General features: G+C 37.8%; 3 protein-coding genes across 5 annotated transcripts; all 3 read left to right on the forward strand.

Annotated features, from left to right (window-relative positions):
* Nucleotides 1-805: 805 nt before the first annotated feature.
* On the forward strand, nucleotides 806-5,706 carry LOC131334689 (putative disease resistance RPP13-like protein 1). Of its 3 annotated transcripts, none has more exons than XM_058369868.1 (3): nucleotides 806-3,990; nucleotides 4,604-4,707; nucleotides 5,174-5,706. In XM_058369868.1, exon 1 carries the CDS (start codon nucleotides 924-926, stop codon nucleotides 3,375-3,377), a length of 2,454 nt encoding a protein of 817 aa, XP_058225851.1. In that variant the 5' UTR covers nucleotides 806-923; the 3' UTR covers nucleotides 3,378-3,990; nucleotides 4,604-4,707; nucleotides 5,174-5,706. The 3 variants fall into 3 exon arrangements, with proteins under 3 accessions (XP_058225851.1, XP_058225854.1, XP_058225852.1); XM_058369871.1 differs by having other exon boundaries at nucleotides 5,287-5,706; XM_058369869.1 differs by lacking the exon at nucleotides 4,604-4,707.
* Nucleotides 3,463-6,917, forward strand: LOC131332595 (putative disease resistance protein At3g14460). Its single transcript, XM_058366896.1, has 3 exons — nucleotides 3,463-3,946; nucleotides 6,127-6,216; nucleotides 6,877-6,917. Exons 1-3 carry the CDS (start codon nucleotides 3,463-3,465, stop codon nucleotides 6,915-6,917), a joined length of 615 nt encoding a protein of 204 aa, XP_058222879.1.
* A 4,095-nt stretch (nucleotides 6,918-11,012) lies between these two features.
* LOC131332596 (putative disease resistance RPP13-like protein 1) lies at nucleotides 11,013-18,279 on the forward strand. Its single transcript, XM_058366897.1, has 4 exons — nucleotides 11,013-15,056; nucleotides 15,302-16,402; nucleotides 17,959-18,075; nucleotides 18,208-18,279. The coding sequence occupies exon 1, from the start codon at nucleotides 11,272-11,274 to the stop codon at nucleotides 14,923-14,925; it is 3,654 nt and encodes a 1,217-aa protein (XP_058222880.1). The 5' UTR covers nucleotides 11,013-11,271; the 3' UTR covers nucleotides 14,926-15,056; nucleotides 15,302-16,402; nucleotides 17,959-18,075; nucleotides 18,208-18,279.
* Nucleotides 18,280-25,171: the final 6,892 nt, after the last annotated feature.

The raw sequence follows: 25,171 nt of genomic DNA on the forward strand, positions 1-25,171 counted from the left end.
TTATGGTTTTGCCATGCTTGTAATGGATTTTGGTTATACTCATAATGATTTTGTTATGCCAAAAGTTAGGATGTTCCCAAAATGACTGGGGACACCGAAGTCATTCCCAGCTAATTATGGTAAGAAATCATGCTGAGATTAAGAGAAGTCAACTCAAATGGTGGTAAACTAACAACTACATGAGCAAATTAGTCTTTGATGGGTTATTTTATACCTTGAAAAGTCATTTTAATTTCCTTAACCAACGTAGCAAATTTTTATAGCGAATTTGATTCTAAAAGCGAGTTTTGTCAAATTTTAACTTAATGAAGACTCAAATCTGTTAATGTCTTTTAGTACATCTAAAGGACATTACTATAGGAGTGCAATGCCCTTTGGGTTAAATATCGCACCACATATTTATCGGAGATGAATGAATAATATCTTTAAAGACCTTAAAGATTTTTGCGTAATTTATACTGATGATATATTGATATTTTTGAAAATTGTGAAAGATCATGAAAAGCAATTAAAAATACTTTGTGAAAAAATGCAAAAAGCATGGAATTGTTTTATCTCTACAAAAGATTGAGATTGGAAAAAAATTAGTTGAATTTTTACTGTAGAACGCAAAATGAGTATACCTTCGCGAGGATGAACAAAATTGTTCTCCTCTAACTTTGATATGTATTTTTTAAGCTGTGTGCCAGTGGCTTTCCATAAGTAGAGAAATACATTTATTCCACTAATAAAAAATACATTTCCTCAGAAAAAATAATATTACATTTATTCGTGTCACCTGCCAGGTCAATGCACTCAATTCACTCCATGAATAATAAAAATTGACATATATTCATTCCATAGAAGCACTTCTTGGTTTCCTGCACTCTTTGTCTCCCTACCCTCATGTGATCTCTTTAGTTTGCAAAAATCAGGAAAAAATCATGGCTGGAGAAGCACTTCTCGGCGCTGCATTTGGAGTGCTGCTCGACCGTTTGACTTCCAAGGAGTTCATCAACTTCTTCCGGGGTCGAAAGCATGACGAAAGGCTCCTCATAAATCTGAAGCTGAAGTTGCTTGGACTTAATAAGGTGCTCAATGATGCAGAGGACAAGCAGATCACTGATCCAACTGTGAAACAATGGCTCGACGAGCTGAAAGGTGCCCTTTACGACGCCGAAGACTTGGTGGATGAGATTGCTACTGAGGCTTTGCGGTGCAAGGTGGAAGCCGAGTACCAAAGCGTCCCAAACCAGGTACAGTCTCTGATCTCGTCCTTCACTAAATTATTTGACGATGAGACAGAGTCCAAGTTAGAGAAGATGATTGATACGTTAGAAGATTTTTCAAAAGAAAAAGACGTACTTGGTTTGAGAGAAGTTGCTGGACGGAACTGGTCCCAAACCAGGTTGCCAACAACTTCTTTGGTGGATGAATCCTGTGTTTACGGACGGGAGAATGACAAGGACGAGATAATGAAATTGTTGCTGTCTGATGGAGAAAGTAGTAATAAGATAGATGTGATTCCAATTGTCGGGATGGGTGGGGTGGGCAAGACCACCCTTGCTCAACTTTTGTACAATGATGGCAGAGTGGATGCGCATTTTGAGAAGACAGCATGGGTTTGTGTATCTGACCTATTTGATGTTTTAAGGGTCACGAAAACGATTGTTGAGAAAGTTATAAGGGGGCCTTGTGAGGAAAAGGACCTAGATTCACTTCATGTCAAGCTGAAGGAATTATTGAGTGGGAAAAAGTTTCTTATTGTCGTGGATGATGTTTGGAACGAGAACCCTGGCCATTGGGATGTCTTGATGGCTCCTTTCAGATTTGGAGCACATGGGAGTAAGATTATCATTACGACGCGCAATAGGAGCGTTGCTTCTATTGTGCAAACAGTTCCTATTTACGGTTTGCAAAAATTACGAGAAGAAGATTGTTGGAAATTGTTTTCCAAATATGCATTTGAGAAGGGAGATTGCAATGAACATCGTAACCTTGAAAGGATTGGTAGGAAGATAGTGAGAAAATGTAAAGGTTTGCCTTTAGCTGCAAAAACACTGGGTGGTCTTTTGCGCTCCCAACGAGACATTAAGGATTGGAATAATATACTGGAAAGTGCCATATGGGAATTATCGGAGGAGAAGAGTAACATCCTTCCAGCCTTAAGATTGAGCTATCATTATCTTCCCTCCCATTTGAAAAGATGTTTTGCTTTCTGTTCCACATTTATTAAGGATTATGAATTTGACGTGAAGGAATTAGTCTCAATTTGGATGGCGGAAGGGTTTTTGGTGAAACCCAAGAATAATAAGACAGTGGAAGAAGAAGGTTATGAGTGGTTCCACGAATTGCTTTCAAGGTCATTTTTTCAGAGATCCAATCATGTTGATTATTTGTTTGTCATGCATGATCTTGTTCATGATTTAGCTCAACATGTGATGGGAGATTTCTGTTATAGGCTAGGGGATGACAAGCCATGTGGTACATCTGAGAATGTACGCCATTTCTCGTATGTTCGACGTAACTTTGATGGCGTTGATAAGTTAAAGGTAATTAAGGATGCTAAGTGTTTGAGGACTTTCCTTCAAATAGACCCTAGAACCAATTACTATGTTTGGCGGAGCGAAAAGGTGTGGTTGAGCAATAAGGTGTTTGATGAGATTATTTCAGGAATGCCACGTTTACGGCTGCTAACTTTGCCGGGATATGGCGTTGAGGAATTGCCTTATTCAATTGGCAAACTGATCCATCTACGCTTTTTGGACCTCTCCTACAGTCAAATCACTCAGCTGCCTGAATCCGTCTGTACACTGTATAATTTGGAAACATTGTTGTTATCTCATTGTCGTTTTCTTACAACTTTACCGGCAGATCTTGGAAAACTTATTTCATTGCGTCTTTTTGATTTAAGCGAAACCAGCCTAAAAGAGATGCCAGTGAATATAAGTAGGTTGAAAAATCTCCAACGATTAACTGCTTTTGTAGTGGGAAAGTGCAGCGGGTCAGGTATCAATGGGTTGAAAGAGCTTAATAGTCTTCGTGGAGCAATCACCATCTCAGGTTTGGAAAATGTCACAAGCCGCGACGACGCATCAGAAGCAAAGTTGAAGGAGAAAAAGCACCTTAAATCGATAACTTTGGAATGGGGTAGCACTGCGGAGGATTCACGGAAGGAAAGAGATGTACTTGAAAACCTAGAGCCTCCTACAAACTTAGAGTTCCTTGATATTAAAAACTATGGAGGCATTAAAATTTCCTACTTGGTTAGGAGATCAACCGTTTGGCAATATGGTGTCGTTAACTTTGGTGAAGTGCGAGAATTGCTTTTCCTTGCCACCACTCGGCCAAATGCCGTCTCTTCAGGAAATATGGTTGGAGGATTGTCCAGAAATTGAGTTTTTTCCAGAAGGGGGTCTGCCCTCCGGATTAACTTTTCTTCAAATATGGAATTGCAAGAAACTGAAGTCTCTGCCAGAACAAATGCACACCCTCCTCCCATCTCTTCACTCATTAATTTTATATGGCTGTCCAGAAATTGAGTCTTTTTCGGAAGGGGGTCTGCCCTCCAAATTAGATTATCTATCTATCGGTAATTGTGAGAAACTTGTTGGTGGCCGAAGAGATTGGGGTTTGCAAGCATTACCCTCCCTCACATGCTTTTCGCTGAAGGGTGAATCTGAAGATGTGTTGGAGTCGTTCCCAGAGGAGGGGCTGCTGCCCCCCACTCTTACATATCTCTGCTTCAGACATCTGGTGAATCTCAAATCACTCAACGGAAGGGGCCTTCAACCTCTTGTCTCTCTCGAAGAAATGTATATTACCGATTGCCCACAGCTCCAATCCTTGTCGGTAGAGAGGCTTCCCATTTCCCTCTCAAAGCTGGAAATTTGGGACTGTCCGTTGGTGGTACCTCGTTGCCGCAGGGCGGAAGGAGAGGACTGGCATAAGATTGCTCACATCCCTCGTATATATATCGATGGTGAAGTATAAGCTATTCCCACTGATCAGGTATTTCTTCCCACTCATTACTTGATTCCATTCATCTTCTGATTCTTGCATGTGTTATTATTAATAAATACTAATTTATTAATTTCTCGACCACTTCTCTTTGTTTTTGCATGTGTGTAGATGAATGGGCTTCCACATTCATTTCTTTTCCTCATGATTTTTTTAGTTATTAATTGTTTTAGCATATGCAAAAAGGTGATCTAGCTGATCAAGCAGTATATATATAGCATATTAATTCAACGCCATTTGGAACTACGACTGTTACTACTACTACAAAGTAGAAACTATAAAAAAAACAACCACAAATTACGTAGTTGGCCTTGGTGCCCATTCTATGATAATTCGGAATTATAGAACCATCGATCTGATACTCATGTTTATAAACTGAAAAAGCCCGTAAACATTGAGCTTGTCCTTGTTATTAATGCTCTTAAATATTGGAGAAACTCGATATCATAAACCTGTCCTTGTTAATTCTCTTAAATGTTGAGTTGTTTGCAATTGAAGTACTTGGTGCTTGTTTAAGCCTGCATTTTAAATTCTTTAATTTTCAATGTCATGCAACTTACTTTTATTTTTTGCTCACCGAGCTTTTTTTTTAACTTTGGATTAGGTGATGACTGCAACTTTCCAACGTCCTTATTTGGTTTTCAATTTTCGGGGTTTGGAAGTTAGCTGACTGGTAGTGAACCGTTGGAGGCATGTACAGCTATGCAGGTTTGATCTCTCATCTTTCTTCAGTATATGCGCTTTGTATTCTTTTCTGGCTTGAAAATTGCATTTTTTGAAATATTCATGAGAATGTTGACAAGGATTTTTTTTTCAAAAGATGTAAAAAAATGCTTTTTAATTGTATAAATCAGCAGAGAAACGCCTTTGAATTGGTCCTATGGTTGGGCATTCCACTTGGTTTAATGTTGAGGTACACACAAGGGTTGATTTTTTTGTAGAAGAAATGTGAAGGTCTGACTGAGTACCGTATTTCAGACTATTTTGGACCCTTCCCTTGAGTGGTTTAGCCAAAGATGTTACTAGCTTTTTTCCCTTGCATTTTCTGTAGTTCCCTTAAGTTTACTTTCCAGAGAAAAATGTGATATTGTTGCATCACTCCATTATAATCTACTTGGTCATTCTATAGAGCATCTAAGCTAATGCATATTTCTCTAATCATTAATTTTTCTAGGTTGGTATTCTACTGAGTATAAGCTCTTGCTGAATCACAAAATCTCAATCATGGCTAGCTGTTATCTGATAAGAACTTTTGGTCCGGTTGCATTGAGTGGCTTCTAAAAGCAGGTTGATCTTGGGTGGCCAAAATTATATGAGAAGTGATGGTAGATCATCTAGGCCGTGTTTGGATTATGACTTTGTGAAGGAAAGCGCTTGTATCGCTTTGGCATTACGTGATTGTGATCAAACCAGTTTTCAGTGTGTGACATGGAGGAAACAAAGTTAGGTGTATAAGTCCGAGCCCTGAGGTGCTGCTACCTTTATCTCTTTGTCTCATTAGTCATCACAATTTTCTTGGATTTCTGCTTTTATCATCAATTTCTATGAGCTGGAGTGGAATTGGTATGGGTGTACTCTGTTTTGATTTTAATTCTTTTGCAGCAATTATGTAGCAGCCCCTGTTGGCATTTTAATGTTCTACTTACATTAGTTACTTGCTTTATATATGAGAAACAGGATAACCAAATTAGTACTTCTAAAAAGAAAGATGCACGCTCGTAGCTTTTTTTGTCACATACTGTGAGGATTAACTAGTGATCCTTGAAGTCGGTACCACAGAATATTTTGAGATCGAAATGTAACGCACTCGGAATATGGGCAATCACGATAATTTCTTAAAAGTGATGCAGATCTTCTAAACTTAACAGATGTTTATGGATGTACATGAACAATGAAGCTTTACTGTTTATCATATTATTGTAGGATTCTGAACTTTAAACTGCAATTATTTTGGGAATGATCCACCTTTTGAACTATACCATGCAAGAAAGGGGAAAGGAGAGAGAATTAGATGTTTCTTTAATTGCCGATTCTGATATCTTTGAACGAGACTATGTTTCTAATGTACTTGGAAGTTTTGTAGTACTATGGGCATTGAACTTTGGAATTTGGTACTTGGTTCGACAGATCATAGTTACAGCTTGTGTATGGAGGATGTGATGAAAGAATGTGGGGAAATACTGGTGAAACTATTAGGCCTCAAAAGAAAGTTTTGGGGTATATATATCCAGCTTAGCCTGGCTGTGTTTGACCTATTGCAATTGTAATTGGATTAGATAAATCTTAGTCACGGACTCACGGGCTTGTTTATAGAAGACTTGATGAAATAACAGGTGAGGATACTGATAAAAATGGGCCTTAGAAAGAAGTTTCAGGTTTTTACGCGGATATCCAACTGAGCCTGGCTTTGTTTGACCTCTTCGTAATAACACATTCGTTGTTACTTGTACCAGCTTATTATAATCCTTTCGAGTTTAGATTCCAGGTCTTTATCTGGTAATTTCTTATGTGATATGAAGATGGTTTCATTGATGATGCCACCCGATGCTTATTAGTTTCATAAGAGGGTGTTTTGTTTCGAGTTTTCTACGTTGATTTTTGAAGTAAAATAAGCTCTTCTACTATTCCTCCCAAGTAGGGCCCGGGGATGTTGCCAAGCATCCAGCTTGGCAGTGGTGTCCGATCTGCCCATCCGGCCGTTGATCTCGATAATGAACGGCTCGAATTTTAATCCGAGCAACGGACGGTCAAGATTTTTATGATCCCAAAGAAAGAAGTACCCAAGTCTCTGGCTTGTGATAACTTGCAGAAACAAGCATCCCTCATCATTATTCTTTTTCATGTTCCATTTACCGATTTACGTACTTCTTTTTGCAGCCACAATGATTCTAGATTTGGATGGTAAATTCAGAAATTAATGTTTAATGCTATAAAAAAACGCTGACTGAAGGTTAGGTTCAACTAATGGACTTGTGAAATTCGTATCCAAACAATGTTAGACTATTCTGTACCAAGGCTTTCCTTTTATAAGTGACCAAGAGCCTTCTCTTCCGGAAAATTTCATATTAGCACCTGACCTTTCATGCAAATTACACATAGACACTTGACCTTAACGAAACATCACATAAACACCTGACGTATCAAAAGAACTCATCAATTACACCCCTGTCGTCAACTTCCGTCCAAAAACAAACCGAAAATATGTTTCTCTCTCCAATTTTGCTACCAAACAGATTTTTTTGCACAAAATTCTCAACAGATTTTCTGTGAGGCCCATTTTTGGGTCCCATACAAATGATCCGATCTGTTCATTCATTCTAAAATATTTTTCGAGCGACCTTTCTAAAATCAGCTCCATCCGATAAAAAGGTAAGTGTTTGATCCAAACTTAAAACTTCTTATTCAAAAATTCGGATTAAAATTCTGGATAAAAAGTTGTAAGATTGGATCAACCACTTACATCTATGCGATGGAACTGATTTTTTACAACGTCATGCAAAAAATAATTTTAAAATTAATGAACGGATCGGATCATCTTTTGGGATCCAAAAGTGAGTCCCACAAAAAATCGATGTAATACTACGGGTGAGTTTGGATAAAATAAAAAAAAGGTTAACTTTTTTTGTATTTATTGAAAAAGAATCGCATTTGTTAGTTTTGGGTCAAATCTTTGTGACTTATTGATTCATCTTAATGAGAGTTTTCTACGTTTATATTCGAAGTCAAATAAGCTCTTCTACTTTTTTTTTTTAATAGGCAAATAAGCTCTTCTACTATTCAATTAATCGAATTGTGAAATTCGTATCCAACCCAGAATCAATTGACAATTCGTGGAGAGGTCCCTCATATTATTAAGTGATCTCACAGTTCATACCCAAACAATGTTAGACTATTCTGTACCAAGACTTTCTTTTACAAGTGACCAATGCCCTTCCCTATTCAACTAGGAGATAGGTACATATATAGGCATAAACCTTTTCTTCTTTTTGTTTAATGCAACCACCAATTGATCTGGAGCTAGTGACGGAATGTTCATTATTCGCAAATCGTGACTATCTAAACAAATCACCTATCTTGGTTGCATTAAAAAATCAAGGTACGTGGCCGGCAACAATAGCTAGAATTTCAACCATCAATTTTCTCAAGAGAAATGTGGTTCAGTTAGTATCTTTCATCAATATTTAATCAACCTATCTTTTTTGTGTACATATTGTCTACAATAAATCTCTTAGAAGATGAACGATTCAAATCATCAACACAAGACTTGTGGTGGAACCATGGATCGAACTTTTGGAGAGAAAACTTTGTTGAAATTTTTGTCATGTACCGCCTCACATTCTTACATTTGTTTAACAACAAAAATAGAAGCCCCAAGTCTCAAAATTTTGTGGGGCAAACTCGCCAGTCTCATGTTCTTTTTCACATTTCTTTATCGACCTGTTTACATACATCGTTCGGCAATTATATGATTCAAACAGTTACCTGCATGCACACAGATTCTAGATCTGGCTGAGTGGCTGGACCTGGTAAAGTTTCTCTGTTAGAAGACTTTCGTCCTTACCTCCAACATGTTACCGATAGAATATAGCTATTGTTGCCGACCACCTTGATTTTTTAATGCAACCATCAATCGACTCGGATTCTTTTGCATACGTTTTACCTTCTGTAAAGCTACTACTGCCGGCCACATTGATTTTTTATCGCTAATTCTACCTGCCAATAGAATGCAGCTATTATTGCCAGCCACCTTGATTTTTTAATGCAACATCCTTCAATTGACTTGGAGGTCTTTGTTCTTATATGTCTTACCTTCCGTATAGCTACCGCTGGCGGCCACCTTAATTTTTTAATGCAACCATCAATTGACCGAGAGATCTTTGTTTTTGTTTGTCTTATCTTATCTTCTATATAGCTAATGATGATAGTACCGAAAAAAATATAGCTAATGATGCCAGTCAAATAGAATAGCTACTGATGCCGGCCAAATTGAAAATAGCTACTGATGCTGGCCGCTATGATTTTAAATGCAACCACCGATTGACCCGGAGGTTTTTGTTTTTTTTCTATGTCTTACCTTCTTACTTACGTTTTGATTGGTAACTGCTACTGTGCTACACACATGACATGGTACAATTATTATGAGCCTTGTTTGGTTAACGCAAGCAACCCCCCAGTAATGGTTGAGTCTTGCATCAGAAAACTTGATTTTCTTTTCCGTAAATACCATTTCATCAATTAATTTTTCCTATAAAATTAATCAATGATTGGACTTTATCATTATGTTCACATCTAGGGATTGCCAAATTCACCTCCATTGGTACGTACAATACCCATTGCCTCAAATACACTGCTTTAATTTGTTAGGGAAAGTCTTCAATACACACCCCTTTAAGGTGTGTACCATATGCACCTATTGTGTGGTTCATATTGTGCCACCTCATAAAAATTTACTTGTAGGACCGGTCATTCATAACATTTTATTTCGTATCGTAACTTTTATACTAAAAATTCGTAACTTTTCAACAATATGATTCGTAACTTTTTAGCAATAGATTCGTAACATTTTGGGATTCATAACATTTTGGTGTATTTTAATAAGGGTGCATATGATACTCACCCAAATAAGGGGTGTGTATTGTAGCACTTCCCTGATTTAATTGTTAATGTAACATAGTGTAATTGCCAGGAATTTTAGTTCTTTTTTTCCAAATTAAAAAAAGTAATAGTTCGTGAATAGAAAGTAGATTGTATAGAATTTGGAAAAGCTTATGGTACACCCCGCATAGAATAAATTATGGTCACAAAAACTTTGGCTAAAAAGCGTGCTTAACTGATATCAATGTTTTTGGACTTGGGTAATTTGTTAACATCTAAGGATTGGCAGATTCATGTCCTTTATTACTAAAAATCCCATTGCTTCGATTTAAAGGACATGAAGGGCGGTTCATTAGGCAGTATTATACCCCTCGGCGGCTCTAAGCGGAGCTAGGCAAATCTTGGCGGCTAGGCGGAGACTTTTTTTTTTTTGAAGACAGTCAAAATGCAAATTATAGTGATGTAAACACTTAGTTTGGAGAGACATTAATTGCCAAAACTTATTTTATCACATCCAGATTAATTTATTCCACAAGAAATTCATAGAAAATATTTAAAAATAAAAATAGAATCTCTCAGCGGTGCCTAGGCGAGTTAGGCGCTTGGCAGTGTGTTACCACCCGACTAGCGCTGAGCACCTTTTAGAACACTGAGTTTCATACAGGAGTCGTATTTGGATTTGGGGGTGTTGTAGTGCATCTCCATATAGTGCGCTGCCGCCGTGTGGGACATCAAAACGATTTTATTTTTTTTGCCAAATGGAGCCAAAACACAAAGGCCCTCAAAACTACGCCGGTTTGTGCCACAAAGAGACACCACACCAACCCTCAAACACTTGAGCACCCACTCTATTTTTTTTCTTTCAAATCTGTGTTGATCCAACCTTCGAAGTGTGCGTAGAAACATAGACATGTTGAGAATCATGTTCAAAAATCCCAAGACTGCGAGCAATGACTGAACCGAACCGCTTCGATAGCCATCGAACTGAAATGTTTCGCACCGACCAGTCAGTGACAGTTTTAAAGATTTACAAACCGACTGGTTTGAACAGTGATAAAAACGGTCAAAAACCGACCGAACTGATTTTATCTCCAGATATAAGTAAGAAACAAAAGGAAAAAAAAAAGCATGAAGATGTAACAACATAGCGACCGCATTAATGAAAGTTTCAGCTCCTAGAAATTCTTGATAACTTTTTACTCCTACGTTTTATATTCCTCTCAAGACAAGCTAATAATTTTCAAAAAAGAAGAAGATGCAAAACTAACATACAGGGAAAAAAACTAAATAAAGGCAAAAAAAAAATCCGACTCAATAATTGAGCCAAAACTGGCCACGTCCTATCTCTAGCCTTTATTTACGGCGTTACCATTACTAGCGGGAAATGAAGTCCCATTCATTTCACTCTCCAATTAATTAAAGTACCACTCTAAATTTCGAGCCAAAACTGGTCGAGAGGTAGAAATTACCATGATTTAGGAAAGTTTCGAACCAGCTGTATGGCATTCGCAATTTTCTCTATTGTTTATTGTTTTTGCCTCCTAAAAAAATACATTTATTCCATAAACTCCGCTCACCCTCATAAGGTTGCAGAGGCTTCCAATCTTGGTTTCCTGCACTCTCTTTGTTTCCCCGCCCTCTTGTCATCTCTCTTGTATTCAAAGAACAGAAAAAAACATGGATGCAGCCATGGTTGGAGAAGCACTTCTTGGCGCTGTAGTTGGAGTGCTGGTTGACCGTATGGCTTCCAAGGAGTTCATCAACTTCTTCCGGGGTCGAAAGCATGACGAAAGGCTCCTCAAGAAGCTAGAGGAGACCATGGTTGAACTCAATAAGGTGCTCAATGATGCAGAGAACAAGCAGTTCACTGATCAACGTGTGAGACGTTGGTTAGACGAGGTTAAAGATGCTGTCTACGACGTCGAAGACCTGGTGGATGAGATCGCTACCGAGGATTTGCGGAGCAAGGCGGAAGCCTATTACCCAAGAGGCAAAAAAAGGTTACGAGATAATTCCCTGATCTCGACTTTCGCTCGGTGTTTCGACCGTGGTGGTACGAAGTACTCCAAGTTAGAGGAAATGATCGGCGAGTTAGACCAATTCGTCGGGAAAGCTAAAGACGTACTTGGTTTGAGAGAAGTTGCTGGACGGTATTGGTCCCAAACCAGGTTGCCATCCACTTCTGTGGTGGATGAATCCTGCGTTTATGGACGGGAGAATGACAAGGAAGAGATAATGAAATTGTTGCTCTGTGATGGAGAAAGTAGTAACGGGCTAGATGTGATCCCGATTGTCGGGATGGGTGGGGTGGGCAAGACCACCCTTGCTCAACTTGTGTACAACGATGGCAGATTGAATGGGCGCTTTGTTAAGAAAGCATGGGTATGTGTCTCTGACGTATTTGATATTTCAAGGGTCACACTAGCAATTGTTGAGGCAGTCACTGAGAAGGCTTGTGATACAAAGGACCCAAACTTGCTTGCGCTCAAGCTGAAGGAATCATTGAGTGGGAAAAAGTTTCTTATTGTTTTGGATGACGTTTGGAACGAGAACTATGACAATTGGAACGCTTTGATGACTCCATTCAGATTTGGAGCACACGGGAGTAAGATTATTGTTACAACACGCAACGACGGTGTTGCGTCTATCATGCAAACAGGCATTCCTATTCATCGTTTGCATGAATTACCAGAGGAAGATTGTTGGGAGTTGTTTTCCCAACATGCATTTGAGAAGGGAGATTGCAATCAACATCCTAACCTTGAAAGGATTGGTAGGAAAATAGTGAGAAAATGTAAAGGCTTGCCTTTAGCCGCAAAAACACTGGGTGGTCTTTTGCGCACCCAACGAGATGTTAAGGATTGGAATAATATACTGGAAAGTGCCATATGGGAATTATCAGAGGAGAAGAGTAACATCCTTCCAGCCTTAAGATTGAGCTATCATTATCTCCCCTCCCATTTGAAAAGATGTTTTGCTTTCTGTTCCATATTTATTAAGGATTATGAATTCGACATGAAGGAATTAGTCTCAATTTGGATAGCAGAAGGTTTTTTGGTGAAGTCCAAGAATAATAAGATAGTGGAAGAACAAGGTTATGAGTGTTTCCGGGAATTGCTTTCAAGGTCATTTTTTCAGAGATCAAATGCGAATAATTCTTTGTTTGTCATGCATGATCTTTTTCATGATTTGGCTCAATACGTGATGGGAGATTTCTGTTACAGGCTAGAGGATGGCAAGCCACACGGTATTGCTGAAAAGGTACGTCATTTCTCTTACGTTCCACGTAGATTTGTTGGCTTTGAGATGTTTGAGGAAATTAGGGAGGCCAAGTGCTTAAGAACTTTTCTACCATTAAAGCATAGATATTATTCGAAGTCGTTGAGCAAGAAGTGGTTGAGCAAAAAGGTCGTGGATGAGATTTTGCCAAGATTGACCCGCTTACGACTGTTATCGCTGAGGAATTGCGGGATTAAGGAATTGCCTCATTCAATTGGCGATTTGATACATCTACGCTTTTTGGACCTTTCTCAGGCCCAAATCAAAGAGTTGCCAGAATCAGTTTGTACGCTTTATAACTTAGAAACATTGTTGTTAGTTGATTGTGGTCATCTTACAACTTTACCTGGAGATCTTGTAAAACTGATTTCATTGCGTCATCTTGATTTAACCGGAACTAACATAAAAGAGATGCCAGTGAATATAAGTAGGTTGAAAGATCTCCAACAATTAACTGTTTTTGTAGTAGGAAAGTGCACAGTTATTAGCGAGTTGGGAGAGTTCCATTGCCTTCACGGGACAATCTCCATCTCAGGGTTGCAAAATGTAAAGAGTGGTAACGAAGCAAAGGAAGCAAAGATGCGTGAGAAAAAGCACCTTGATAAGCTAGCGTTGGAATGGTTTGGCTCTACAGAGGATTCACAGAATGCAAGAGATGTACTTGAAAAACTGGAGCCACATACAAATTTGAAGCATCTTGCGATAAAAAACTATGGAGGCACAAGATATCCTACTTGGTTAGGAGATCAGTTGTTTTGCAATATGGCGTCTTTACGTCTGGATAATTGCAACAATTGCTTTTCCTTGCCGCCACTTGGTCAACTGCCCTCTTTGAAGGAGCTAACCATTGCATCGATGCCGGGAATAACGAACGTGGGCCATGAGTTTTATGGGGATAGTGGTTCTTTAAACAAACCGTTTCAATCTCTGGAGACTCTTCTTTTTAAGAAAATGTCAAGGTGGGTGAATTGGTGTATATTAGACGCTGGAGAGTTCTCTCAGCTTAAAAAGCTTGAGGTAATCAATTGTCCCAAGCTCAGACACTTACCGACCAAGTTGCCTTCTCTGGTGGAACTTAAAATACCGAACTGCCCAAAACTTGTGGCTTCACTTCCGAACACTACTTCTATACGCCGGCTAGAGTTACAGGAATGCCAAGGGATGCAGTTGCAGTGGCAAGGTGTTTCTTCTGTAGAAGACCTGACGATTTCAGGCTTTGCAAGTTTGGAGGAATTTCCAAGCGAGCTGGTAACACTAACAAATCTGAAGTCCCTAAGTGTATGGAATTGTCCAAGGCTATATGTCCCACTATCTGACGAGATGAGCCACTGTAATATGTTGCTTGAAAGTTTGAGCTTGCAAAGGTGTGAGAGTCTCAAATCCATCCCACTAGGTTTATTCCCAAAGCTTCGATCTCTAGAAATTGTGGGTTGCAAAAATATGTTATCTTTTCCCGGCCGTGGATTACCTGCTTCAAATCTGAAGGATTTATTGGTCATGGATTGCGAGAAACTGAAGGCTCTGCCAGAACAAATGCACACCCTCCTCCCATCTCTCGAGATTTTAACATTAATTTCTTGTCCAGAAATTGAGTCTTTCCCGGAAAGGAGTCTGCCCTCCAAATTATATTTTTTAACTATCCATAGTTGCAAGAAACTTATTGGTGGCCGAAGAGATTGGGGTTTGCAAGCACTACCCTCTCTCACAATGTTTTCGCTGAATGGTGAATCTGAAGATGTGTTGGAGTCGTTCCCCGAGGAGGGGCTGCTGCCCCCCACTCTTACATATCTCGGCATCAAAGATCTGCGGAATCTCAAATCACTCAACGAAATGGCCCTTCAACCTCTTGTCTCTCTCAAACGCATGACAATTGCCGATTGCCCTCAGCTCCAATCCTTATCGGTGGAGAGGCTTCCCACTTCCCTCTCAGAGCTGGAAATTCAGGACTGTCCATTGCTGAAGCCTCGTTGCCGCAGGGAGGAAGGAGAAGACTGGCATAAGATTGCTCACATCCCTCTTGTAACCATCGATGGTGAACCAATCATGGACTAATTCTATCTACGATATGTGGCCAGGGAAAACCAAAGCTTCCAACTCAGGTATTTCATTCCATTTCGAATACTTCCAAGAAAAATTCGACATGTCATTATTATTTCATTCCATTCATCTTCTGTGATTCTTCTGTCGTTAATTCTCCAGCTAGCCACTATTAATTCCTCATCCACTTTTTGTTTTTGCATGCGGAAGTATGGGCTTCCATATTCATTTCCTTTCCTCATTTTTTTTTTAGCTATTTCTTTATTTCTTTGCATACCCAAAAAGGTGATCTGATCGAGCAGTATAGGTTATTGATTCAACCCCATTTGGACCTACGACTACTACTACTACAAAAAATGAAAATAACCACCACAAATCTAATTGGCCTTAGTTGCTTAATCTTTTTTTGAACTTCGGATTAGGCGAAGACCGCAACTCTCCAACGTTCTTGGTTTTCAATTTCCTGAGTTTGGAAGTTAGCTGATTGATAACAAACGGCTGGAGCATGTACACCTGTGCAGATTTGATCTCATCTTTCTTCAGCATGTGCGCGTTGTATTATTTTCTGGCTTGGAAATTATAGTTATCTAAATAGTGATGGGAATGTTGACAAAGATTTTTTTTTTCAAAAGATGAACAAAATGTTTCTTAATTGTATAAATCAAAGTAGAATCGCCTTTCAATTGGTCCCATGGTGGTGCATTCCACTTGGTCAAGTGCTGAACTACATAAGGTCTGAAATTTCTGTTGAAGAAACCTGAAGGTCTAACTGAGTAATGTATTTCAGAATATTTTGGACCACCTTCCCTTGAGTGGTTTAGCCAAAGACGTTAGAATTTTTCACTTGCATTTTGCATTCCACTTGATTTTGTTGCATCACTTCCTATTATAAACTACTTTGTCCTTCTGTATACTGAACAGATATTTTGGACCCTTCCCTTGAGTGGTTTAGCCAAAGAATATCATTTTTTTGGAAGTGATGCATATGTGCTAGACTTAACAGATGTTTATAGATGCACATGAACCCGAAATACAACGCAGACAGATTCTCTTGTGGAAACTCAGAATTTATGCAATCACTATCATTTTTTGGAAGTGATGCATATGTGCTAGACTTAACAGATGTTTATAGATGTACATGAACCCTACACTGTTTTTTCATAGTATAGTAGAATTCTGAAATTTAAACTGCAATTATTTGAGATTGATCCACCTCTTGAACTAGACCAAGCAAAAAAGGGGGAAAAGGAGAGAGAAATAGATGTTTCTTTAATTGCTGATTCTGATATTCCTGAAGCACCACATTTTTTAATGTACTTGAAGTTTCGTATATGGGCATTGAAGGCTTTTGAGTTCTGATTTACAATTTAATTTTGGAGTTTGGAACCTGGTTAGATGGATCATAGATCATAGTTACTGCTTTTGTCCAGAGGACATGATGAAAGAGTGTTGGAGAATACTCGTAAAATTGGGACTCAAAAGAAAGTTCCGGGTATATATCCAGCTGGGCTGGGCAGTTGGCTGTGTTTGACCTATTGCAATTGTAACTAGATTACATAGATTCTGCTTTTACTTCTAGTTTTGTATTTGGTACTTTTTTATGTGATAAGAAGAGCCACCTCAGGCTTATTATCTCCATATTAGGGAGTTTGTTTTGAGTTTTCTACGTTGATCTTCGAAGTGAAAAGCTATTCTACTATTTGTCCGAAGTGGGGCTAAGTTGTTTGTTGGCACATAAATTTCAACCAAAGATTGATGAATATCTTATGTTGGGCTTGCGGACTAAAAGACATGTAAAGAGTCTAAAAGCATGTTGACCCAGCAAGTCCGCAAATCAACAAACATGTGTTGACCCGACAAGCCTAACGAGCATATGAACCTGCGGAAGAAGTGTTGACCCAGCAAGTCCGCGAATCAATAAATACGTGTTGGCTCGACAAGCCTAACGAATATATGAGCCTACGGAAGAAGTGTTGACCCAGCGAGTCCGCGAATCAACAAACACGTATTGGCCCGACAAGCCTAACGAATATATGAGCCTGCGGAAGAAGTAGCAGGACTACAAATCAGTTGGACCATGTAAGCCCATATCTCGCAAGGCCTACGAATCAAATATTCGGTTGAACCATGTAGGCCCGCATTTCGCAGGGCCTACAAACCAAATATCGTCTCAAATCAAATAAAACGTAGAGTCCAAGAAAATACTTCTGTGCAAACAGAAGAATATTATAAGATAGATGTCATCTGACGCAACCAATATTCAAAATTTGAAGAGGCTGAGAAGATATGATATCATCTTTTCTCTGGCAACAACTATTCAAATTCAAATGAATTATTTGACGGCCAAGCATCTGATGATAGAAGCCCCTATAAATATGAGGTCCATCATCAAAGGAAAAGGATCGGAGATCTCTCTCATCGTATCTATCAGACCTAGGACCTCAATCTCATATCAGACCTAACATCTCTCATCTATCTCTCATCGACCCCAAGATCTCAAACCTCAGATCTCATACTTCATCTCTCAACTCTTCATCATCATACCTCTTTTCCCTCAACGTAGAAAATATACGGAGAGAGAAGATATACCCCATTCACGCAAAACCACCACGATCTACAACCATCAAAGCAGCCTACTCGCTCACTACCACCTGCAATCTTCAACAAATTTCGAAGACCAGTAAGAGTAAGCATATCAAGCGATAGGTAAAGAGTTCCAATCCCTCTAAATGTATCCAGTATTCTCTGTTTTGATGTAAACAAGGGTTTTAAACCCCAATCATCAATAAAGTTAAATTATTCCAGTCTATTTCTTGTTCTTTATTCTTTATTAATCGGAGGTTTTATTTTTTAAGTATGTAATTAACGATTTGAAATCCAAATCGGAATAGGAGCCTGCATATAAAAAATCAACACTGTTCGCTTGAACAGTGGATATTTGAGATATGGATTTCGAAGCGTGGATAAATTCTACGGTTCAAAATTTATGTCTACAAAGTTGTTGCTACGTGTTTTCCTGCTGATGATTTTGTGTCTCTATTATGGCAGAGAAAGAAGTACCCCAAGTCTCTGGCTTTCGACAACTTTCAGTTACAAGCAGGACATGCATACGGTGCTGGTCCATCCAGTTTTGGCACAGTTGAGGCCCCTCAACATTATTACCAGGTGCTTAATATTTTATCATTTTGACTCACAGAACTACTAATTTTCAGCAACTGTCTAACTTAAAATCTGTACTACTTTGCTTCTAGTAATATTTTCAATCTTTTAGTAGTTTGTCCCTTCTTTATTCTGTAGGAAACAGTACCATCGCAACAGAAACAAAGCATTCTAACGGATCCTTATGGTTATGGGGAAAATTACCAACAGTCATTTAGCTATTCATAGGGGAGAGGATATGGTGCTCCTGCCCCATATCTGCCAGCACCACAGCCTCAAATGTTTGTGCCATCCCAAGCACCTCAAATTCAACTGGTACTTGCATAGTTGGGTTTAATTCCACTAGGGAGCACATAATTTCTCGTACTAAAAGAATCATGATAGTGTCTTCCGTAGCAGTTAGCTTGCTTTCCTGAATGATTTTTGTCCTTCCATAGCGCTTATTGCTACTTAAAAGTTTTTGGGTTAGCTATAAATCTTGCAGACAGAAATCGAATTCTCAACTTTGAAGCTTTACAACTCAGATGATTGTTTTGCCAGAACTTCTGGTGTTTGCTTTTGTAATAGCACGAGCCTGTTGTTCCTTAGTTTCAATTAAATAATTTCTTCCTATTTTGTTTCTCTTCCATCAATTTAGTTTAATGTACTTTTCAACTGTCACTTAAAAGAAGGAAATTAGGCTGCAAACTCTGATTCTGTTGAGATGTTTATACATTTTATATCAGATGAACTTTGCTACAGCACCAGTAACCTCTCAGACTACAGTAAAACCCCTTGTCCCTGGAAGGCTGGAACCCCTCCTGTGTTGAGGAACGTGGAGCAATACCCGCAGCCGACATTGGGTTCTCTGCTGTATCCAGTATGTTTGATTTTATGAGATTAAATTTACTTTGACCTTAGTAACTGTTCAATGTTGCATTGCGGTGTACTGAAGTACTCTTTGTTTATATTTTTTAGGGAACCGGCAATCCCATTTATCAAACAGGACCTCGTGTTGGTGGATCACTTGGGAGTATTCCGTCTCATCTGGGGGATTTATGTCGGTTAATAGTGCAAGAGTCCAAAGACCTGGCATGGGTCCAACACAGCCTTCCAGCCCTACTCAGCCAGCACAAGTTCAACCAGCCATAGCTCCTGCCTCACCCCCACCTACAGCACAGACAGTTGATACTTCAAATGTACCTGGTAATGGTGTTTCTTTTCCTCTCGTTTTTCGTTTCGTGATTTTTTAGTTAGACTTGGGGCTTTACATGTTTCAATCCCTTATTTTGTAATGTTGCACTTTCGAACACGCCCATGCCTATTTTTTTCAAACCTGTGAATTAAACCAGATAGGGATAAGTGCTAAAACTTTTTAATGATGAAAAGGATGTAATTTTTAGGAAAGTATGAATTCAAATCTTCATTGTTTGGAGAAAGTGAAAAAAGATACCATAGAGATACTGCCTCGTCTAATATGTGTTGCTCTGCTCATTTGTAAATAATGTGCTTCAGCCCAGCGAAGACCTAACATTATGACCTTGATGCGGCTTTTTAATGAGACATCGGAAGCACTAGGAGGTTTACGTGCAAATCCAGTTAAGAAGCGGGAAATCGAGGATAACTCGAGGAAAATTGGTGCCTTGTTTGCCAAGCTTAACAGTGGGGACATCTCCAAAAATGCCTTTGAAAAGCTTGTTCAGCTTTGTCAGTCTCTGGACAACGGTGATTTCGGTACTGCCCTTCAAATCCAGGTACTACTTCCTTAATTTCTTAATCAAATTAGCAACAATCATTTTCCCCCTATTATGTCTTTTGTCTTCCGTCTTGAGCCTTGCATTTATCCTGCCTTGCACAGGTGCAACTTACCACTAGCGACTCGGATGAGTGCAATTTCTGGCTTGCAACACTTAAACAAATGATCAAGACTCGACAAAGTGTGAGATGAATTGGAAAGGTTTTTTTCGCCCAGCATTAAAATTGGAGTTGGAAACTCATCGCTTGTGGTTCTCTGCCGGGGCTCTGATACCTTTTATATATACAAGAACTCACATTTTCAGTTAGGTTACGGCAGGCTTATGGTTCCAATTTCTTGGTGTTTTAAAAGCAATAAACAGATTGAAGTTCTCAAGACATTCGTGGTCTTTGCTGTTTGGTTTACAGTCATATTTTGTAGTGTTTAGAAAATATATATAAGAATTAGTCATAATTTTTTTGTCCCCAGTCCATGCATTAAGTTGCTTTGGGTGATTAGCTTCCAACTTCTTGTCCCTGGCTTGTGTGTTTGGGAGGCTATACATTTGTACTTCTAATGACTATTGGATAAAATTAATCCCTGTTTAGTTTTGTCCATTGGTGAGCTCTTTCTAGACCCACTTTGTTTTTAAGACCTCTATCATTTTTGGAGCTCGTTGTGATCATTAAGTCCACCAAATTTCATGTTGGTCGGATAGCAACCAAACACATGGTATTTACATATTTATCTTAGAGAAAATGTGTTCAATCAATTGTGGCGAAGGTGGATCTAAAAATAATTGGGGTGATTAATATCTATTTCGTCACTATGATTTTTGGCCTGAACTAAAATGCTAGCAATAGCATTGAAGTGGGCTCGAAAAGGGCCCATAAGTGGGGAAATCCAACGGTTGAGATTCGTCCCTTTTTTCCTTTGAGCATTTTTTTTTCTAAACCGTTGATTTGAACATGTTTGGTGATAATTCAGGACAATGAGTTTTGGGGAAAGGAAGGGGAAAAAACCTTCCAAGGTTTCGATGTGTTCTTTTGAACCTTTTTATTCAAGGATTAGAATGTTTTTATATATACCTGGTCGAACTCTTATATTGTAATTAAGATTTTTGGTTAATATGACATTTTTTTCCCTTCTCTTGTATGTAAGAGATTTTCACCAAATAGTCTATGTTGGAAGGTTCAACACGTGTTATATTTTTAGGATGAGATTATCCGTAGGTCATGATGATAGAGACCATTCATGCAAAATGTAAATTTCATGGTTACATCCCCAACTATTTGATCAAATTACATTTGTTTTGTCTCATAAGAAGAAACATACATTAGTCTTAAAAACATCAAATAAAACTTTGATTGTACTTGAGATTTTTGGTGTATAAGACTTTTCACCGGTATCCTCGAAAAACAACCAAATAGTCGATCTTGGTATTATATTCCTCATTTTTGTTTCTGATGGAATTCACTTGTTCTAAGGTTTTCACTTCTTGTACATGCCGATTCGTCAAGGTGTTCATAGTGGATGAGGCTGCTAATCATTTTTCATACCCTATTTCGTGGCATGTGCGCTTGAATCAAAATGAAAGTTTCTAGGAAACTGCCTCGGAAAAATAAAATTAACGAGATAGAGAAAGAACTTGACTATAGATCACTTCAAATATTGCAACACAGGCAAGCAGCTCTAAATAGCATCAAAAGTTCGATCAATTGCAGTCGCTTAGAAAAAAGTTCGATCAATTGCAGTCCTAGAAAACTGGCAATTGGGTCCTTAGCGATTCTATAGTTTTTCATTTGTCTAACGTACGACAAGCTTGTGTAACTACTTTGCAAATACACTCACTCCTCTCTTTGTTTTTCCCAAGTTCAAGTTCAATTTCATGGCCAAAAATGGTTTAGTTTACAAATCAAATCCATGCACAACTGGAGGTGCCAAGGAAGTTCAATTTCACGGTCAATGAGTGTGGGTTGTTTGCATAATAATGTCCACTATTACAAGTATTTACCACATTGTGGTTTACAGCAAATAGGAGATGAACCTAACCCTGCTGAAAAAGGAAATACCGTGTGAGTTTGGTTCACTTCCACCACAAATTCCCAAACACTTAGTTAGGTTGGGAATTAAACCGTGTGGGGTTTCTCCAAAAATTGCTAAAAGTCTTGGGCGCTATGAATTATTGCCCGTGACCCCATTTTTGGCTTTGCAGCTTTATTTTGATCATAACTCCTTCCTAACTTCTGGCCATGTTTCCGCTAACCAAAAAATTGTAAACTACGGCCCCGTTCTGCTAAGGTTCTTAATATTTTTAAGTACTTATTTATCGCTTTACGAGACATGTCATTCTCTCACAATACATCATCTTTAATTCAAAAAATAAATACTTATAAATAATAAGTTCGCACTTATTTTGGTTTTGTCTTTTTTCAATTTTTTTTCGTCTTTGTGAATGTTATGCCAAAATTTTTGTGCTGTAGAAAGAGGAGATGAACCTCCCCCTCTTTTCTGCAGATAGGAGGTAACCCAGAAAAAAGTTGCAAAACGAAAAAGAAAAAACCGTGTGGGGCTGGTTCTCTTCAATCAATTACTGTATTTACTTACCCAATTGATTGGCCAGGTCACCTTGATAACTTTATTTTGGTCGGTTGATTTTGGGGCCTATTATAGATTACTAAGGCCATTTTTTTTTTATAAATATTCTAACATTTCAACCAAACTTTGGAGTGCAATTGCTTTTTTTCAAATTGCTTTGACAATGGAGGTTGTAAATGTACTGCCAAACCAAAGGACCAATTTGTATTTTTTTTAATAAATATGATTGTAAAAGCGATTCTTGTCAAATTTTAGGTTACTAAAGACTCAAATCGATTAATGACTTTTAGAAATTCACTGGCAATTGGGTCCTCAGCGATTCTGTACTTTTCATTTGTCTTAACGTACGACAAGCTTGTGTAACTACTTTTGCAAATAGACTCATCACTCTCTCTGTTTTTCACAAGTTCAAGTTCAATTTCATGGCCAAATGATTTAGTTTACAAATCAAATCCATGTACAACTGGAGGTGCTAAGGAAATTTCTCCTATGTGGTAAGCTTCTTTCAATTAGCGGTCAATGAGTGTGGTTTGTTTGCATAATAATGTCCACTATTACAAGCATTTACAACATTGTTGTTTACAGCAAATGGGAGATAAACCTAACCCTGGAAAAAGGGCTTAAAAGGAAATACCGTGTGAGTTTGGCTCACTCCCTCCACAAATTCCCAAACGCTTAGTTAGGATGGGAATTAAACCGTGTGGGGTTCCTCCAAAAATTGCTAAAAGTTTTGGGCACTATGAATTATTGCCCTGTGACCCTATTTTTGGCTTTGCAGCTTTATTTTGATCAGATCACCTACCTAACTTCAGGCCATGTTTCCGCTAACCAAAAAATTGTAGACTATGGCCCTGTTCTTGTTTTTTAAGTACTTTATTTTCTGCTTTACGAAATATGTCATTCTCTCACAACACATCACCTTTAATTTATAAAATAAGTACTTATTTGGTTTTGTCTTTTTCAATATTTTTTTTCGTCTTTGTGAATTTTATGCCAAACTTTTTGTGTTGTAAAAAGAGGAGATGAACCTCCCCATCTTTTCCTGCAAATAGGAGGTAACCCAGAAAAAAGTCGCAAAACGAAAAAGGAAAAACCGTGTGGGGATGGTAATTCTCTTCCACCACAAATGTCCATTTATGGGAAGCAAATTATTACTTGCTCAATTGATTGGTTAGGTCACCTTGATAACTTTATTTTGGTTGGTTGATTTTGGGGCTTATTACAGATTACTAAGGCCAATCTTTTTTTTTTTTTTTAAAATATTCTAACATTTCAACCAAACTTTGGAGTACAATTGTTTTTTTCAAATTGCTTTGACAATGGAAGGTTGTAAATGTCTGCCAAACCAAAGGAGCAAATTTTTTTTTTATACAAATTTGATTGTAAAAACGATTCTTGTCAAATTTTAAGTTACTAAAGACTCAAATCGATTAATTTTTTTTTTTTTTTTGCGCAATTCATAGTGATGATACATTACTTTTTCCAAAACTGTTGAAGTTCATAATAACATTTAAAAATACTTTGTGAAAAATTCCAAAAAACATGGAATTATTTTAGGACAGGGATAATGCCACGACTAATTTTTTTAGGGGAAATTTTTATAAATGGTCCCTCTAGTTTCCATGAATTTTCATTTTCGTCCCTCTAGTATCAATTGTGTTACTTTTAGTCCTATAATTTGCATTCTGTCTCAATTTCGTCCCTCTCACTTACGGCGTTAATGAAACAAACGGAATTGGAGGACAAAATTGTCATTTCTCCTCACAGAGGGACTAAATTGAGATTTCATGCAAACTAGAGGGACTATTTCTATAATTTTGTTTTTTACTTTTGTTTTTGTAAATAAATTTAAAATACATCATATATAATATATTTCTCATCTCATTTTATAGTGAATAATAAAATATATGTTGAAATTTTGTAAAGTTTTTATTATATACATCACAAAAAATATGAGAAAATTCAAAAAACAACCCTTATGTTAATTGTCTTGGTCTTGTATTTTTTTTTCAATTGAATTTTCGCTATCGTTATTTTTTTTGTCATATGATTAAAAAGAAAAAGTTGTTCAGTAGTATTTAGAAATTTTGTAATTGTGTTTAATTAAGCAATGAAACACTATTAAATATTAAGAGATCAAATACATTAAAATATGGGTATAAGTGTATTTATTTTTGGACTTACTCATAAGATCACTCATATAACAAATAAACACGGATTTTAAACATTTTTTTATTGGGTGAAAAAATAAGAAGATTATAAGAACATGATACAAAGACATTAGCTAAGGGGTTGATTTGTGCATTTTCTAATATTTTTGTAATGTGTAATGAAATATAAATTTTTCAATATAGTTTGATTACCCAATAAAAAATAATTCAGTTGTCAAATACATTTCTTATGGTCTTTTTTATTTTATTTGCAAAAAACAAAAGTAAAATGTAAAATTTTAAAAATAATCCCTCTGGTTTGCATAAAATTTCAATTTGGTCCTTCTGTGAGAGAAAATGACAATTTTGCCCTTCAATTCCGTTTGTTTCATGGACGGCGTCAGGGAGAAGGACGAAATTGAGATGGAATGAAAACTATAGGGTTAAAAATGATACAATTAATAGTAGAGGGACGAAAATGAAAACTCGTGCAAACTAGAGGGACCATTTTTAAAAATTTCCCTTTTTTTAGTGCCACAAACTTGTAGGACGATCTTGCCATTGGAATTCAAAGCAACCAAGTCGGAATTCATCTCGTCTCTTTTGACCTCTGAACTCGAAACAATCCCACTTTTCCTTT

This window comes from Rhododendron vialii, chromosome 7a, assembly GCF_030253575.1.
Source record: "Rhododendron vialii isolate Sample 1 chromosome 7a, ASM3025357v1".
NCBI lineage: Eukaryota > Viridiplantae > Streptophyta > Magnoliopsida > Ericales > Ericaceae > Rhododendron > Rhododendron vialii.